Genomic DNA, 19,037 nt, shown 5'->3' on the forward strand with positions numbered 1-19,037 from the left:
TTTATGTAATAACTTATATTATTATTATATTTGTTTTGCACATAAACAAACGCGTGAAAATTGTATAAGGAGGGGTATATTCATATTATTTATATATATACATATATATATACATATATATATACATATATATATACATATATATATACTTATATATATACTTATATATATACATATATATATACTTATATATATACTTATATATATACTTATATATATATTTATATTTATATTTATATAAAAACCTTAATGCGAACAGTTTAAGTAACGAATTTAAAAATTTTTACCAAAAGGGTAAAATTTTCTTCAAAATTTTTTAGAAGGTTTTTCTATCACACTCATATGCGAACAACAAAATATATATATATTACATAATTTTTTTTGAGCATTTATTTTATATTTTATATTTTTTTTTTCTTTCCTTTCCTTTCCTTTCTTTTCCATTCCTTTTTTTTTATTTATTTTTTTATTTTATTTTTTTTGCTTTGAAAGAGTTGATTACAAAAAAGTAAAATTCATTACTGAGCGTTTTTATAAACGAAAGTAAGAACTTTTGTAAATGTAATTTTATATAATAAATATTTAGTATAAAAATTAGAAGAAATTATGACGGGTTTAAGTTCCCATGCGTATTAATATACATTCATGTACACAAGTACATATACATATATACTTATAAATATATAAATAATATACTTTTACACAATTCCTTTTTGTACATTTACCCATTTTAGTAATTCCGCATTTAAGACTATTATAATTAACCGCAAAAATGGTTCGCCGAAATTTATTACTTATCCTTGCTGTTTTAACGTTTATTCCAAATATATGGAAAAATAATAAATGCACATGTCAAGTACCAGCGCCCCTTGCGGAACCAGAAGAAGATTTTCAAGAAGAGATGGATTCCGGATTAGAAGGTGAAACAAAAACAGAACCAAAAGCAGATGATGGGAACATAAATAATGGTGGAAATAATTTTAATAATTTCAATTATTTCAATGGAGGAGATTTTAACGATGGTGGTGATGATGATGATGATGATGACGACGATGATGATGAAATTATTGATAACAACAACGATGATGGTAATAATGATGATGAGGATGTAAACGATGATAATGGAAATGATGATAATGGAAATGATGATAACGGAAATGATGATAATGAAAACGATGATGATGGTAATGATAATGATGATGTAGATGGCAATTCCAATAAGAGAAACAAAAAAAAAAACAAAAAAGGAAATAAACATTAAATTAAAGAACAAAATTAAAGTACCCATAGAATAATAATATTATTCTAATGCATCATTAGCAACGTTAATAATGAATCGAATAAGTAATTTTTGTAGTTGTTACCATTGCATTTATAATGATGTATTATCTTTAAAAAAATACAAAATTGAAAAATGCGTAGTATATATGTACGTGTACATACATATTATATATATGAATACATATATATATATGAATACATATATTTATATCTGTACTTAACAAGAGGAGATATTTACATGTGTTTTGTTCAATTAGGATTGTGAATTTTTTTTTTCCCTTTTTTTTATTTATCTATAGGGTTAATTGTATAAAATGTGTAACATTAAGTTGTGTATTTTTTTTTTCATATTTTAATCCATTTTCTTTATTTTTTTATTATTTCCTTTTCACCTATTTATTAATAGGAATAATTAGCATAAAAAAAAAAAAAAATTTTTTTTTTTTTTTTACCGTATTTTTCTTTGTGATTATAATTATTGTGTTTAAAAGTAAAATTTTTTTTTATTTTCTTATATTTTCGTCCCTTTTACCTTTTGCACATTTTTTTTATTTTTCAAATTTATGATGAAATTGTTTTTAACACTTAAAAAGAAAAAAAATATGTGCACACACACATTAGTTCTACGCAGTTTTTTTAATTTGTTGCCTGTACTTCCGTCCTATTAATGGGAAAAAAAGGAAGAAAAAATGTTATAAATTTTTGCCAAACTGTAATTATGTTTGGGGATACATAATATATATTATATGGCTTTTATTCATTCACAGTTACTACGAATCTATTTTATCTCACTTCAAATCCTTTTTTTTTTTTTTTTTTTGTTTCCCCTAACCGGCAGTATACATGGTAATAAATTGAGATTTGTACTTCGGATTTCTTGTTGGTTGTTTGTAAAAAATATATTTTTCTAAATATTTTGGTATTCCCCTAGACCTAGGGGAAGGATTCGATAAAACCTGTTTGTGTCTTGGGTTAGCATTACAGTCAACTCCTAATTAAATTGAAAAATGAAGAGCAAAAAATGAAATATTAAAAGCACTAAAACGTAATATTAAAAGAAATCAAGAGATATAATCAAAATGGAATTTCACTAAAATTTCATTTAAAAGAAACAAATTTTAATTTTTCAAAAGCTAAATCATCTGAATTATTCGTGTTTATATATATATATATATATATATATATATATATATATAGGGATGTATATTCTATACATTCGCGTATGTATATGTTTACGCTTTCACGTGTTGTAGACACTTTTTAATGTTCCTTACCCAGCAAGGGAACATGCCACTTTCGAATAACATATCGACATGAGTTGCACAATAAAGTTAACACCCCTGTATATTTGGGAAAGTTTCATATTATTATAAAAAAGAAATAAAACGGTTTAACATATACAATGTAGTATTCTGAACATGAGCAACAATGGGCGCATTGCCATGAACGGACAGATAATAACAATATGCCACACAAACATGAGCACATATGTATATATACGCGTAATTATACATTTACACATTTATACATACATATATATATATATAAACATATTTGCATATATTAATTTTACAGCATGTTTAATACCTCTATGCCACATTTTTCCTAATTTATTTACTCCTATTCACATAATAACATGTAATTCAAAAAAAAAAAATTAAAAAAAAAAAAAAAAAAAAAAAAAAAAAAAAAAAAAAAAAAAAAAAAAAAAAAAAAAAAAAAAAAAAAAAAAAAAATTATTTTTACACCTACATGTATATAACTATGTACATAAACACATGTATTTAATTCGTTTATGAAAAATACATTCAAAAAATATTTTCAAGCTTTCCTTTCGTTTCTTTTATCTTATTGGCATTGGTTAATAAATATACATTTCGTAAAGTACCTAAAAAGGTTTACTCTTTTATCTGTTTTTAAAAACTGTTTCTTTTGTTTCTACATTTTTTACTTCATTGTGCTAAAAAGAACGAAATAAAGATATTTATCCTCTTAATTATTTTCTCTTTTTTCTTGCGATGAAAATGTAAATATATTCTTTATTACGTTTGACTTCTCGATTTACTTTATTTCGTGATATATACATAAATTTTATTCGAGCTATTCCGTATAAACTGTGTAGCAAATGTAGTAACAATTTAAAATTAATTTTTTTAGTTAATATTTTTTTTTTTTTTCACTTACCTTCTTCCACATATATAAGTATGTATGTGCATCCATTTCAATGTAGTTATAACTACTGTGTGTACCTATTTTATTATTATTTCAGTCGTACTATGTATATATCTGATCATTTGTAAATTTATTAACAGATAAAAAAAATATGAAAAATAGGTGGAAACTCGTTTATTATAAACTTGTTACCTTTAAAAAAAGTAGTTTGAGGATTTAATGTTTCTCCTTCCCTCCACTATTCATTTTTATTTTATTTTTTTTTATTTCATTATTTTTTTTTTTATTTATCCCATCCTCAAAACAATTTTTATTATGTTTATCCATACAGTGTTTCGGATTGTCATTTAATTGTCATTTAGGAAATTTTTATAAACTATTTTTACTTTCCTGATTTTATAATTATTTTATTATTGTGATCCAAGCACTTTCGGTTTAACTTTTTTATTTTTTTCCCATAACAAATGATTGAAGATTCCATAGATGAAAATTGCCATGTGTACTTAAACCCGTACGACATTTTGTCTCATATGAACTTTAAGAAAATGATTTATAAACATATGTACAAGTTTATGTATAGGTGTATACTTCTGAGTGTACTGCATCTGTACAAATCCATATGTGCGCATATATACGTATGTACACAAGTATGCGTATACGTATCAATATGCATATTCAAACATCAACAGAAATGTGTTTCCGTTAAAGTATATGAAATGTGTGTCACGTTCAGTGATACAATTTGATTACTTTTGCTCCTACTCCTACGCTTAATTTTTTTTTTTTTTTTTTTTTTTTCTTTTTACTTCCCCTCTTAAGAAAAAATTGGCTAAAGGAATTTGAATACACCAAAATACATGAAAATGATTTAAATGAAGTCATAATGAACTACTTTTGTGTTCATCGGATGTATGACGTTGCAAAGGAATTTCAAAAGGAGGCAAATGTTAAACGTACTGACCTGAAAGAGATAACACATAATAAGATATTACACGATATAACAACACATAACAACGTGCAGTAACATACATTATATTAATATATGATAACTTAAAAAAAAAGAAATTAATCTGTGAAAAACTGCTAATACGACACTGTGATAACAAATGAACGATATAGAAAAAAAAAAAAAAAAAAAATGATGATATTTTCGCGCAAACATTAAATTCATACTACGATGTAGCATGATGAAAACTCTGTCATCCTTGAACTGATTTTTTTTTTTTTTTATTACATTTTGATAAAATAATGCATTATTATAAACTAGATTTGAACTATTTTAGTCCTCCTAGCATAAAGCAGGCTCCACAATATATACATACATGTGCATGACTATCTATCTATATAAACACGTACATATACACACGCGCAAACACAAGAAAATATACACAACCGAACAAACACATGCAAACGAATATACACGTATGTGTGCTCCTTTTGGTTGTTTAACAATTAGAGAATCTAAAAAGCAATTAATTTTCATATTATTTTTCAGCCGACATGCCTATAGACACAGTAAAAATACGGTACTTAATTCAGAGTGAAATAATGAACAACAAAATTGAGGAGGCTATAGAGCACATCAATAATTTAGATGAAGGAGTAAGACATAATTTATTTTTTTATTTCCTTTTATTTTTTTCTCCATTTCGATATCATCTCTTTTTCCTGCATCATATATTTATTGTTTTTTCACATATTTTTAGATTTTGAAAAAACACAAGGACTTAGTCTTTTTTCTTAAGAAACAGCAGTTACTGAAATTGATATTGAACGTGAGTTCAGATAAAGACTATAAAAAAATATATACGCCTCGTGTACAGCTTTATATGAGGTAGTTCATATGGATGTACCTTATAAACATAATATATTACTTTTAATATTCAGAGTAATATCAACGAAGCAATAATGTATTCTCAACAAGAACTGGCTCCCTATGTAAATGAAAAGGTTCGCTCCAACTATCATTTTGTATATTTAGTTATATAGATATGTGCAGATCTATGTACATATATGTTTTACACTTTCTGTAACATACACATAACACTCCATTGTCATTTACAAGGGGGCTTGTTACATTTTATTAAATTTTAGTGTCTCACTATTTTGTAATCATATTGCATTTGTTTTACATATCTATCCATTTTGAACGTGTTCAGCATGTTCAACTTTTTCCTTATCTTTACCCATTTCTTTATCTTTATCTTTACCCATTTCTTTATCTTTATCTTTACCCATTTCTTTATCTTTATCTTTACCCATTTCTTTATCTTTATCCTTACCTATTTCTTTATTTTATTTCATTTTTGATTTTTTTTACAGCCATCCCTTATTAGCGAAATTGATGATGTCATGATGCTTATGGCTTATCAAGATTTTAATGTATTTTTTTTTTTTTTTTTTTTTTTATAACCCTTTTCAATTATGTTTTTACGCATTAACTTCCTATCTTTTGTAACCCTCATCAATTATTGTTTTATAAAAAGTACTGATTTTTTTTCTTTTTTTTATTACGAAATAATTTATAGAGTGAGGAAGCTAAAAAGTTAATACAAAAAATAGAAAAAAAAAAAAATACATTAAAAAGGATTGATGATATAATTTTAAGTTACTACAATGTTGACAATGGTACGAAGGGAAAGAATAAATTAATTATAATAAGTAACGTATTAATATGCTTGTTTACGTTACAATCATTTTTATTATTATATGACTTGTATATGTATTTATTTATTTGTATATGTATTTATTTATTTGTGTATGTATTTATTTATTTGTGTATGTATTTATTTATTTGCGTATGTATTTATTTGTTTATTTATTTACGTATTTGTGTATATTTTTATTTATTTATTTTATTTTAATTTTTTTTTTTTTTTTTTTTTTGTAGAGAGCACACTAGAATATATTGTTAAAAATGTTTCCTTCACGCAGAACGTACTAAGCTCAAAGGTACAAGATGTGCAGATGTGCACACGTCTACGCATATACACACATACATATGCATATATAAATATATATACATATATACATAAATACATATATACATCAGCACATGTATAGACATAAATTTCCCCTTCTACTTGGTAACCTTTACAACAGTACCCCTGCAGCATACCCAACTTAAAAAATTTGAAAACTGGTTATATAGAATATTATGAAAAGTACAGGAAAAAAAAAAAGAAAAATTCTAAAAATAAAAGCAGAAATAAGAAAAAAGTGAAGGAAATTAATGTTGATGATAAAACTGTTGAGGGCACTGCAAAAAATTTCGATGCACCATATGATGATGAATATCGTTCGGTTTGATATATAGTATTATTAGCAAGGATTTTTTTTATTTTCTTTTTTTTTATGTACACATTTACGAAATTGTTTTGTTATATTATTTTCCATTATCACTAGCACCATCTTCATTATTCCCTTAATTACATTTTTGTGCTTGTTTTTACATTATTTCGTGTATAATATGTATACATATTTATGTACAAGTTCATGCCCGTATATATGTGTGTACATGCACATATACACAGAAGTGTGTATATTATATATATTTGCTCATTTGCACCTTCAAGCGTTTTCCGTTACTCTCCTATTTTTATTTTACTTTGCGTAGAGCATTAACCCTAATATTTTACATTTTTCTTTTTCAAGGTATAATAATACTGTAACTCCTTTTTTAATAAAATATAACATGAATGTAACACTTTTTTCATCCCATCGATAATAGCTACAAAAGAACATACAGAATTACGGCGAACGAATACATACATATACCTATACATAGATATATATACATATATGCATAGGTATGCTTTATATTTTTTCTTCTATGTAAACATAAACCATATGCCGTAACTTGAGAGCTATGCATGTGCACTGTTATCCCAGGAGTAAGGATTAAAGAAGGCAATCAAAATGTGTAATTTATAAAGTTATATATGTAATAAAATAATGTGAAGGTTAATGTAAAAGAGGTAAGAAAAAAGCAGGCATAAAAAATTAAAAGAAAAAAAAAAATTTCATCAAAACTGAAGTAGGAAAATATAAAAGAAATATTTTTATAAAGAGTTTTATATTTTAAGTATATTCTTTTACTTAAGGTGAAATTTAAATAAATGTTTAACCAATATAAGAAGGTGTTAAATATATGTAAAGAATATAATAAATTTATATACGTAGTAATATAAAAGATAATTTTTTTTAAATTTTTATATCTTGTTTTAAGAAAGTATATATAACATAAAAGAACAGATATTATTATAATTGTAAAGGTATTTATGACTATGTTGTATATTTGATTTACTTGAATATCAATTATAAAATGAAAAAAAAAAAATATATAATATAAAACAAATAAGAAAATTACAAAAAATTTGGTTTTATCTTTTTTATTTAACATTCTTTTAATTTTCTGATCTTCATTTTTAATTTTTTTTTTTTTTGAAATATAATCATTTTCATTAATTCCAAAATTTTGATCTATAAATGATTTATCATTTATTAGTATATTTTCTGAATCACTATAAATTTTTTTGTTTATCTCTATGCTAACCTTTTTTCTTATTTTGTATTCATTAAATGTTCGTTCTTGTATATTTTCATCGTTCTCTTTTTTTTTATTTTTTAAGGAATATTCTTTATTTTCTTTTAATGTATTATCGCTTGGTTGAAATTTGCTATACGAGTCTTCACTTAAAAAACATTTCTCTTTTTTCAATTTCTTTTCGTTAATTTTTTTATCTTTTTCTTTTTTACCAAGTTCTTTCTCTTTTTTCTTATCCGAGGTATTTTTTTCTTTAGTTTCCTTTTTACCAATACATGTACCATCCTTTTCGTTTTTTCTTTTATATATGGTATTGTTTTTATATTTTTCAACAACTTTATCATAATCGCCATATAGTTTATCCATTTAGGATTTCTTTGTGTTGTATAAATGATGGGGGTAAATGCTTTTGATCAAATTTTTTTTTTTTTTTTTTTTTTTTTTTCTCTTCCGTTTCTTCTTTTTGTGTGGTTTCTTCGTCTTTTTGTTCCTTTTACTTCTCCCTTTTCAACTCTTTTATTTCTTTCCTTTCTGCTTTTTTTTCTAAAATTTTACATATTTTTATTTTTCATTTCAGTTGATAAATTGAAAAAACAGAATAAGACAGGCACGCATATAAAAAACAAAATTTTCATATAAATCGCTTTAGTATAAACATAAATTTTAATTGGCAAGGAAAACATCGTAATGCATTATATGTAGCTTACGTAGGAAAGAACGTGCGTACTGTATATAAGCATATAAATACATATGCGTATAAATACATATGTGTATACACATATATACATTTATACATATAGACAAACCTTTTCAAAAATTATTCCAATGCTTTTAAAATAAAAAGTAGAGAAAAAATAAAACTTAAAGGGTTAATAAAAAAAATATACATATATAATATATATATATATATACATATACTGATACGCATAAATAATAATTTTTAAATAAAGAAGTTAAGGAAACATTTTTTCATTTGAATAATTTGTCTTTTTTTCTCTCATTCATATCTTGGTTTATCTGAGGTACACAGACACCCTAAAGTAAAAGTATGTAATAAAATGATGTAAATGCGCAAAGATTCACATAGACATGTTTACATGTACATGAAATTATGTGTACGTACGTGCATATGTACGTATATATGTACGTTTCCGCATAAATAGTAATAAACAGGATGAAATAACTGCGTGTTCAATTTGTGCAAAATTTTTTTAGTAATTCGTTTAAATTTCCAATCTGATTTTCTTTTCGCGTATATTACTTAACATTTTTCACTGCACACATTTCTCCCCACACATTTTATAAAATTTTACGTTTTTATTTTTATTTCTATTCATCTGTTTCTCCTACCCCAGCTTTTGATTTCCATAAATTCTTCCTTAATTCATGTACATCTATTTTGGGAAATGAGTTATCGCACATCTGTGTTTTTACTGCTTCATCTTCATCAGATGTAGTTTCATATCTAGTATGTTGAAAATGAGCAAATAAAATGAGTCAAAATGCGGCAAAAACATTAATGCTTATGACGGTAATATGCTTATTTTTTCAAATAAAAATTTTTCTTATTACTAGCACTCTGCAATTATAATCAAATATTTTTGTACACGTAAGTTTTACCTATCATGCTTCCATTTGCCACTTAAATCAGATTCCTCCTCATTCCTTTTTCTATTTTTTAAAAGAAAGTCGTTTTAAAAATATGTATATATTGTTGTTATTTTATTTTTTTTTTTTTAATATTTCTCTATTATTTCTTTAGTATTTCTTTGAAGTTCTTTTCTAATTTTTGCGACAATCTGCAATTTTTAGCAATATTTTTTGATTATTACTTATGCTTTTTCCTTTTTTCGTAAGCTAATAGTAGAGGGTTGAATGGGTCCTTTGGTATATTTTCGTTGTATACGCTATGAAGGGATTAAACATAAAATATAAACCGCGTGACGGCGTGGTACATCATATCGTATATATATATGCATATGCATATATACGAATATGCATACATACGAATATGCATACATACGAATATGCATACATACGAATATGCATACATACGAATATGCATACATACGAATATGCATACATACGAATATTCATACATGCAAATGTTCATATATGCTCGTTAGCATGTGCAACTCGCTTAAAAGTAATAGTTATGCCTTATGTTGAGGGATACGCATGCGTGAATACTGTTACCAGTTATTCCTCGATTTAGACCTTTTATGTTTTTTATTTTTTTTTCTGTCTTTTTCTTTTTTATGCCTTCTTTCACTATCATTTCTTTCCTTTGAAACTCTTCTCTTTTTTTTTTGTTTTTTTTTTTCCTCTTTTAGTCTAAGTGCATGTGATGTATCTTTCTTTGGTCTTCTTTTCTCCTCATTGTCTTCCTCCTTGTCTGTTACTATGTCCTTTTCTATTTCGCTTTTCTTATCATTTTTCTTTTCGTTTTTCTTATCCCTTTCTTTATCCCTTTCTTTATCCCTTTCCTTATCCTTTTCTTTATCCCTTTCCTTTTCCGTTTCCTTATCCTCTTCCTTTTCCCTTTCCCTTTCTCTTTCCTTTTTCCTCAGTCTTCTTTTTCTCCTTTTTTCTTTTTTAATTTCCTTAATTACGTTATTATACAAATCAGAGTCAATACCTGTGCTGTTACTCACGGTCGAAATTGAAACGTCGCTTAATGAATACTCTAGAAATGATTTTTCTTCTTCCTTCGTTACTTTCGTTTCATTCGTTTCTTTCACTACTTTCGTTTCATTCATTTCTTTTGATACTTTCATTAAATTCATTTCGTTCCTTTGCTTTTCGTTTCCTTTCTCTTTCTCCTTCTCTTTCTCCTTCTCTTTCTCCTTCTCTTTCTCCTTCTCTTTCTCCTTCTCTTTCTCCTTCTCTTTCTCCTTCTCTTTCTCCTTCTCTTTCTCCTTTTCTTTCCTCTTCTCTTTCCCCTTTTCTTTCCTCTTCTCTTTCTCCTTTTCTTTCCTCTTCTCTTTTTCCTTCTCTTTCCCCTTTTCTTTCCTCTTCTCTTTCCCCTTCTCTTTATTTGTTATATTTCCAAAATCGGAGTTAATGACTGTATTTTTCGTATATGCAGTAAAGGAATTGTTCGCCGCATTCTCTTTCATTATATATATATATAACCTTTGAAAACTATATTAAGTATATTTTTATATGTACATATATACACAGAAAATGTAGAACAAATACTAACACTTGAAAGCTTCATTATATTATGCATACATTTTCTTAGCACTAATAATAGACATTACATTTATGTTAACGTTTATTCTTATTTAGGTGTTACAATATGATTGAGCTCATTTTAAAAATCATCTCTTTATCTTGTTAATTGTATTTATACCTACATGCCTTTTGGATCTTTTTTCTTTTTATTTTTCCATTTCAAATTTATGAAATTTCACAAAATAGAAAAAAAGAACTGAAATACATGAACATACAAATGAAAATACAAATGAACATAAAAAAATGAAAATAAAAAAATGAAAATAAAAATGAAGATAAAAATGAAAATAAATTAAATAAATCTACTATGAATAATTCAATTCTTTACGAAAAAATAGCAGTTGCAAATTTTTAGCATTAATTTTGTTTTGTTTATTGTCATTTATTACGCTATACTTCATATGCATTAACACAAGTTCGCTTCGTAAAGTTTAACCTCATTATATTTTAATTTAGCTATTTTGAGCACTATATAAAATTTATTTGGAAAACGAAAAAAATAAAAAGGATGGAAAAAATAAAAAAGTGAAAAAAAATGAAGAAAAGAAATGGAAAGAAAAATGAACACCTATCTTTTCTGAAATAATTTCAAATAAAACGTGTGAAGTGGAGCGCAATTTTTCATTTTGTGAATTGTGAATACATCAGCTAGCGCCAAAACAAGTGTATGGATCGTATGTACATGTAAGAATAAGTAAATATATACATATATATGTGTATATATATATATGCATACATGAACACATGCATGCACAGTCTCTATACAAAATGAATGGGAAAAATAAAAGGAATGCAAAAAATATACATTTCTCATATATCATGAAAAGGTATTATTGCATAAGCTAACTTCACACACATTTTGGTCAAATTTTTTTTGCAAATTCCTCCAGTTGATGTTTTATGAAACCCATGTTTTTTAACAATGACTCAAATTCAGATTTATTAAAAAAAAGGATATTCTTATTTTTGCAACATATACATAGATTAGGTTCCTTTTCTTTAATTCCTTTTACTCTGTTCATTATAAACATTTTCCGCCCATAGAGTCCCAACTGATAAATTTTACGTAATATTGCATGGGCGTAAAAACGGTAAAAATGTGTATTTATACATGCAGATATATTAACGTATACAAATGGACACATTCATATACACAAGTAGGAACATTCATATATACAAGTTGGTACATTCACATATACAAGTAGGAACATTCATATATACAAGATGGTACATTCATATATACAAGTAGGAACATTCATATATACAAGTTGGTACATTCATATATAAAAGTCGGTACATGCACATATACAAGTAGGAACATTCATATATACAAGTTGGTACATTCACATATACAAGTAGGAACATTCACATATACAAGTAGGAACATTCACATATACAAGTAGGAACATTCATATATACAAGTAGGAACATTCATATAAAAATGTACATATATATATTTATATGAAGCATCATATCAGCGCCATTTACCTATTTTAACGAAACTCTGTTTCATTCAAGTAAAAATATAAAAAACACAGTTAACAAAGTTGGCACGTGCTTATTAATACATAAGGTAAATATACATACTTATGTAGAACATGTTATATTGGCTAATATTTCCGTTCTTAGTTACCTTTTCATCATCTGTAATTTTTATTCTATCTCTTGGAGGCCACCCAGAATAGAAATTATAGCCTTTTCTTTTAGTTTCCTTTTGAACTATTTCTCTATATCTTTTTAATGAATTCTTCAGTGTGCTTTTCTTTTTAAAATTCTTTAAAACCTCATAGCACTCATACACATCGGTTAAGCTGTTGTTGTTATGTTTAGTCGTAAGTTGGTCATGTCGGTTTATCGTTTTTGCGGTTGTAAAAATTTCGCAGCCAATACTCTCTAGGATGAAAAGGAGTAAGGAGAATATGCACATATATACCTATTCATATACACGTATGTACACATGTGTATGTACACATATGTATGTACACATATGTAGGTATATATACAATACTTATAGGCGCATAATTCCAAACGCACATTCACATATGTATATACACTCTGCTCCTTTTTTGAATTACGAATTATTTTTCTACTTGGAAAGCGAGAATGAAACATATTTTCATAATATTTGTATTCCTTTTATCATAAAAAAAAAAAAAAAAAAAAAAAAAAAAAAAAAGGAAGAACGTACTAAAAAAAACAAAGTTGCCAATTAAATAAATCCATTAAGTGAATTAGAATATTTATGAAAATTTTTGCTCCTTTTAAAAATTTATTTATTCGAAAAAGAATAAACTTCTCATTTATTTTTATTGCTTCTTCTATCATTTTTTACATTATTATTCGCGTTTTTTTATTTTTTTCATTTTTTTTATTTTTTTTTTTTTTTTTTTTTTTTTTTTTTTTGCGAAAACAAAATATCAACTAATATTTTTTTTTTACATGTTGCTCTGAATATTGCTTCATTTACAATGACTAACATAGGCATATTTGTTATAGCATTTTTATTCTATTCACAATTAAACTTACTGCTCAGGTGTATATACGTTATGCCCATATTATATGCACACCGTTGTAACAAAGCGAGATTGAAAATTCATCACATTGCGGGTTACTACCATTTTTGTAGGTAATTACACTTTTGCTCATTTTAGCTGTTTATATATAAATGTATATTAAGCTAGTTTTATGTACAAATTAATATGAATAATATACCATGTAAAAAATAAAAATATAACAATCTTAAATAATAAATTAAATATATACATTGAAATGTTATAAAAAAATAAAAAGAGTCAAAGTGATAACCACATCAAACTTGTGAAATTTAAAAGGCAAAAAAAAAAAAGAATTAAACAAAAGTAAGAAATAAAAAGTCAAAGATAAATGATAAAAAAACAAAAAACCACAAGAAGGAAAATTTACACAAAAAATAACAGCAAAAAATAGGTAAATATGCTAAATAAAAAGGTACTAGGACGTCTAAATAAAGAGGGGAAAAAAAAAAAAGAAAAAGCTTCATTAAAGCATTTCATAATTTTCTTCCCTTTCAAATGCATTTAAATGGTACAGATACTCCTTGTTCTCTTCTAAGTTAATGCTTATCTCGGATGTTGTGCTTTTTAGCTCCGTGATATCCTACAAAAGTTGAACATAAATAATAAATATATGTAAAATAAAAAGAAAAGAAAAGAAAAGAAAAGAAATAAGCTCATTTCGACGTTTTGTGACTCCGAATATTACATTACAATTGAGCAAATTTTTCTCTTTACAAAATGACAATTTAAAATTTTATTTTATTTTATTTTATTTTTTTCAATATGCTATTATACAAATAACACTTACCTGCTCATTTTTCGCTATGGTGCTCTTCAAAGAAGATGTAAACTCATTTTCTGCGTAAAGAAAATTTTGAAAATTTTTTTTTTCCTTTACCAGTTCTGTAATATTTTTATTAATTTTTTGAAGTTGATTATCTATATTAAAAGAATTAAAAAAATCTAAAATTTCCATCAATTTGAATTTATTAAACTCATATTTATTTGAAAAAAAAACAGTATTATTTTTTAATATAAAAAGTTTGTCTAATATATCTAATCTGAATAGCAATCTTTGAATAATTCGTTGCGCTTTTATTTTAATTTCCGAAAAATTATTTTTTATAATATTTAAAATAAATAAAAGGTTTTCATTATTTTTTTTTATACACAATTTTTTTTTTTTAAGAATTTTTATATTTTTGTCTTGGTCATTTAAAACCATTTTTATTTTATCAAGGTTATATATTGGTACAATACAACAGTTGTTTTTGTCCGGATTTTTTTCTATCGCTTTAAAATATTTACTTAATATTTCTTTTGAAATTAAATATTCATGTTTGTAAATATTATTATTCCATATTAAATTACAAAAGGAGCTTAACAGTAAGGAATTCAAAACTCTATTTTTCGATTCACCCATATCGTCCTTCAGGTAAATAAAGTTCATTATGTACGGGCTTTGTTCAAATACGTATGTCTCTAGGTACGATTTGCATATGAATATTTTTCCTAGCTTCATTGATATTTCCTCTGAAAGGGGAGAGGGAGATAAAGAAGTGACGGCGATCGCATTTTTACAGGTGTATGAAAATATGAGTTAATGTGTGTTCATATATATGTATTTATGTGGGTATGTATTCATATATTTAGGTATGCATTTATATATTTTGGTACGTGGATACATACGGTAACTGTGGACGAGCTATCTCTATCATAAATTTTTCAACACAGTTATGTTGAACACTTCCAATGCAATAACAGTCATTACAAAATTGATACATTATGAAAATCTATGCACATATCAGACACACGTACAACGCGGTACAAATTACTTTTTTTTTTCATTTTATTTTTTATGTATTTTATATTATATATATATATATATTTTTTTTTTTTTTTTTTTTTTTATGTATTTTATAATATATATGTATATATATTTTTTTCTTTTCTATTTTTTATAATATTTTTTTTTACATTTTTCTTACCGCATAACTGCTCCGTAAGAGATTTTCTAATTTTTAAAGAACTGTTAAAGTTAAACTTATTTTCCAAGCTAATATTTCCATTTTGATTATTAATTTGCAAATCATTTTTTTCATTGTTTTTCTTAAATTCATCATTTGTGTTGTTATCTGTTTTATTTGAATTATCAACACCTGATTTTGATACACCATTTAATTTGTCTTGGTACGTGTTGGTACCATTATTATTTAACAAATTAGCAAAATTATTTTTAAAATTTATATTTTCATTTATCATTACATTATTTTTATCATTATATACGTTAGCTGTGTTATTCGTAATATTAATGGAACTGTTTAAACTAAAATTTTTTTCATTTTCATTTTTATTTGAACACAGGGTATGTTGTTGAATTCCGAAATTGCTATTTAAGGAGTTAACTTCATCTGCTTTATTTTTATCACTAATCAAGGAACTGTTAAATGATTTCATTTTGTTTTTTATTTTTTTTCTGATATTATGTTATTATATATAAAATATATTTCTGCAAATTAAAGATGTGTCATTGTTAGTATATATTTATGATCATATCCCCCTCATTTTTTATATGCTAAAAAAGTGGAAATGTTTAAAATCCAGTATATAGGGCAATTTTATTTTAAGCTGATATTATAAGGTACGACTGTGACAGTTATAATATGTTGTCTTTATTCTCTAAGGTAAAATAGTTAAAAGAGCGCTATATGTTATATATATGCATATCAGCATAGATATGTATATATGATATATATACATATTATTCACAGCTCGAACTCCCGATATAAATTCTTGTATATATGTTTCAATACAATTTAATTATTTTACATTATCAATTTTATGAATAACTGCTAATAAGCATGTTTAACGTATAGGGATATTGTAACAAGGAGTTACTATAAAAATATTGAATATAAAAAAAAAAAAAAAAAAAAACAAGATGAAGCAATAGAAAGAGTAAAAAATTGATATAATATAAATAACACTATATACATTTTCTTTTTATTAGTTTATTCAAGAAAAACTGCTTTTTTTTTTATTTTTTTTTTTTTAAATTAAAATATGAAGGAATAATTTCTCATTTCTGTGAAAATGAAAAACTGAAGAAAAAATATATCATCAAAAAAAAATATAATCTTATAATTTTTATTTTTTCCAAAAATACGATAAAAAGAAAAAATAAATAATATCATGGATGCGAGGAAAATAAAAAGAACAAAAATTATATAATTATCGTTTTTATTTTGTTAAATTCAGATAAGTAGCAGCATAATATATATATAAGAAAATAAAACATTTTTTTTCCTCTTTTTTCATTTTTTTTTTTTTTTCCTCTTTCACAAATAATAGAAATTGTTAATGTACAATAAACTCCAAAATTAAAAATTAATTTTTTTATAATGTAATGTTTAAAAGAGCAAAACTTATGAACACCTCTTTAGTTGTTTTAGGAGATTGTATTTATATTACACAACCTATTTCACAGGTACATATAAATACATCTAATAATATATATGGAACAATGGGTTTTATTTTTATGGATATAAAAGGACATAATAGAAAAAAGCTAAAAGGATTAACTGAGGAATGATAAATATATGTATGAACAAAATAAAAATAATATATTACGGGAAGAGGTTGTAATGTAACCTGTCATTTGTAAAAAAATATTTTTGGAATGTTCTCGATAATTTCATTTTTGTTATGATGACCATTTCGTTAAAATGATGAAGCACAAAAAATATATATAATATCTATATGCTTATATTTGCATATGTATATATACGTGCACATATATATTTAACTGAATGCTTCATGTGTTCGATATATACAAAATATAAAGCAAGTAAAAATTATATATATCCCTAATAATTAGGGAATTTTGTCCCTTTGCATAATAAATACGATATAAATTAAAAAAAAAAAAAAAAAGAAAAACGCCTTCCATATTTTTAGAAAAATTGTTTCCTCTTTTCCCTCATTACGATTGTCTAAATAAGCTATACCTTTTTGGTATATCATTTATATGTTTATCTGAATTAAGCAAAATATTAATTCCTTCTGATTAATATTTTTGCACGGTTGAAAAATCATTTAATAAAATTAATCGTCATCATATAAGAAAGAAAAAATTATTATGAAGACCATTTTAACATCATCTCAAATATGCATTTTGGATATATATATATTTTGAAAATTCGGAAGTGTGAGGAACTCAAAAAAAAAAAAATAAATAAGTACACATATACATATATATATATGTATACTATATTTAAGGTGTACTACAATAATGTTAAAATATTTCCCCTGTTCTCTCTCTAAGTTGTGCTTCATATAAAATAGTAAACATAAAAATATTTGCGTAAAATATTCACAAAACAGCTAAAAACTTGATAAATATCCCACATATATATATATATTTGATTATGATTAAAAATGTAACAAGACTTTTTCTGTCTTTTATTATGCTTACCTTCCCTTTTTCGTTATTTCCCCTTGCTTAATTTTACGCATGCAAAATGTACAAGGAAAAAAGAATTTTTTTTTAATTTTATGAAATTTGTTAAATATAAAAAGAGAAAAAATTATAACAATAATACTTACACTCTGTGGAAATGAAAAAAGAAGTATCGTACCAATAATATAGATTTCTTTTTTTTTTTTTTTTTTTTTTTTTTTTTGAAAAGTCTCAGTTGTCATCTTTTTGTGTGCACATAAAAAATATGACGTAATTAAGGTCTATACCATTTAAGAGAATAATGCAGAAAAAAATACTCATAAAAAGGTATTTTAAGCGTTATTGTTTTATTTTGTTTTTTCAGTGTTATCTTATAATCTTATGGCTAGTATTACTGAATGCATTTTTTTTTTTAATAATGCAAGCAGAAGAGAAAATTAAGTGCATGTAAAGACAAGAGAATGCATTCAAAATGGCACAACTGCATTTTAATAAGATGAAAATGTTAAAAGTGCGAATAAAAGAGAGATCTTGCTTTTTCAACTTTTTTTTTTTTTTTATGAATCTTTTGTCTTCTATATTGATTGTTATACATATATATATATATATATATATGTATATATATATATATGTATGTATATATATGTATGTATATATATATGTATGTATATATATGAACAAATATATCTGCATATGCATAAATATGTACAAATATATATATATATATATGTATATTTTTTTTTTCAAATGAACATTACTGTTGTATAGATATAAATATCACGAAAAACTTGTTGTTGTTATTATTCAC

General features: G+C 24.6%; 7 protein-coding genes across 7 annotated transcripts; 2 read left to right on the forward strand and 5 right to left on the reverse strand.

The window, feature by feature from the left end:
* Positions 1 to 772: 772 nt before the first annotated feature.
* Positions 773 to 1,261, forward strand: PmUG01_12028100 (conserved Plasmodium protein, unknown function; the record flags this gene model as incomplete). The annotated part of the gene is made up of 1 exon (XM_029006485.1): positions 773 to 1,261. The coding sequence occupies one exon, from the start codon at positions 773 to 775 to the stop codon at positions 1,259 to 1,261; it is 489 nt and encodes a 162-aa protein (XP_028862969.1).
* A 643-nt stretch (positions 1,262 to 1,904) lies between these two features.
* Positions 1,905 to 2,881, reverse strand: PmUG01_12028200 (conserved Plasmodium protein, unknown function; the record flags this gene model as incomplete). Its single annotated transcript, XM_029006486.1, has 4 exons — positions 1,905 to 1,942; positions 2,114 to 2,272; positions 2,556 to 2,621; positions 2,869 to 2,881. The coding sequence occupies 4 exons, from the start codon at positions 2,879 to 2,881 to the stop codon at positions 1,905 to 1,907; spliced, it is 276 nt and encodes a 91-aa protein (XP_028862970.1).
* A 1,036-nt stretch (positions 2,882 to 3,917) lies between these two features.
* Positions 3,918 to 6,762, forward strand: PmUG01_12028400 (RanBPM and CLTH-like protein, putative; the record flags this gene model as incomplete). Its single annotated transcript, XM_029006487.1, has 9 exons — positions 3,918 to 3,964; positions 4,273 to 4,406; positions 4,949 to 5,055; positions 5,160 to 5,228; positions 5,341 to 5,403; positions 5,776 to 5,835; positions 5,982 to 6,081; positions 6,344 to 6,422; positions 6,567 to 6,762. 9 exons carry the CDS (start codon positions 3,918 to 3,920, stop codon positions 6,760 to 6,762), a joined length of 855 nt encoding a protein of 284 aa, XP_028862971.1.
* Positions 6,763 to 7,366: 604 nt separating this feature from the next.
* On the reverse strand, positions 7,367 to 8,365 carry PmUG01_12028500 (conserved Plasmodium protein, unknown function; the record flags this gene model as incomplete). The annotated part of the gene is made up of 1 exon (XM_029006488.1): positions 7,367 to 8,365. One exon carries the CDS (start codon positions 8,363 to 8,365, stop codon positions 7,367 to 7,369), a length of 999 nt encoding a protein of 332 aa, XP_028862972.1.
* A 603-nt stretch (positions 8,366 to 8,968) lies between these two features.
* Positions 8,969 to 11,118, reverse strand: PmUG01_12028600 (conserved Plasmodium protein, unknown function; the record flags this gene model as incomplete). The annotated part of the gene is made up of 5 exons (XM_029006490.1): positions 8,969 to 9,034; positions 9,350 to 9,464; positions 9,620 to 9,670; positions 9,832 to 9,906; positions 10,196 to 11,118. 5 exons carry the CDS (start codon positions 11,116 to 11,118, stop codon positions 8,969 to 8,971), a joined length of 1,230 nt encoding a protein of 409 aa, XP_028862973.1.
* A 981-nt stretch (positions 11,119 to 12,099) lies between these two features.
* Positions 12,100 to 13,348, reverse strand: PmUG01_12028700 (conserved Plasmodium protein, unknown function; the record flags this gene model as incomplete). The annotated part of the gene is made up of 3 exons (XM_029006491.1): positions 12,100 to 12,288; positions 12,870 to 13,129; positions 13,312 to 13,348. 3 exons carry the CDS (start codon positions 13,346 to 13,348, stop codon positions 12,100 to 12,102), a joined length of 486 nt encoding a protein of 161 aa, XP_028862974.1.
* Positions 13,349 to 14,254: 906 nt separating this feature from the next.
* Positions 14,255 to 16,227, reverse strand: PmUG01_12028800 (conserved Plasmodium protein, unknown function; the record flags this gene model as incomplete). Its single annotated transcript, XM_029006492.1, has 3 exons — positions 14,255 to 14,371; positions 14,579 to 15,303; positions 15,759 to 16,227. The coding sequence occupies 3 exons, from the start codon at positions 16,225 to 16,227 to the stop codon at positions 14,255 to 14,257; spliced, it is 1,311 nt and encodes a 436-aa protein (XP_028862975.1).
* Between the last annotated feature and the right edge of the window lie 2,810 nt (positions 16,228 to 19,037).

The sequence above is a fragment of the Plasmodium malariae genome (assembly GCF_900090045.1).
Source record: "Plasmodium malariae genome assembly, chromosome: 12".
Classification (NCBI taxonomy): Eukaryota; Apicomplexa; class Aconoidasida; order Haemosporida; family Plasmodiidae; genus Plasmodium; species Plasmodium malariae.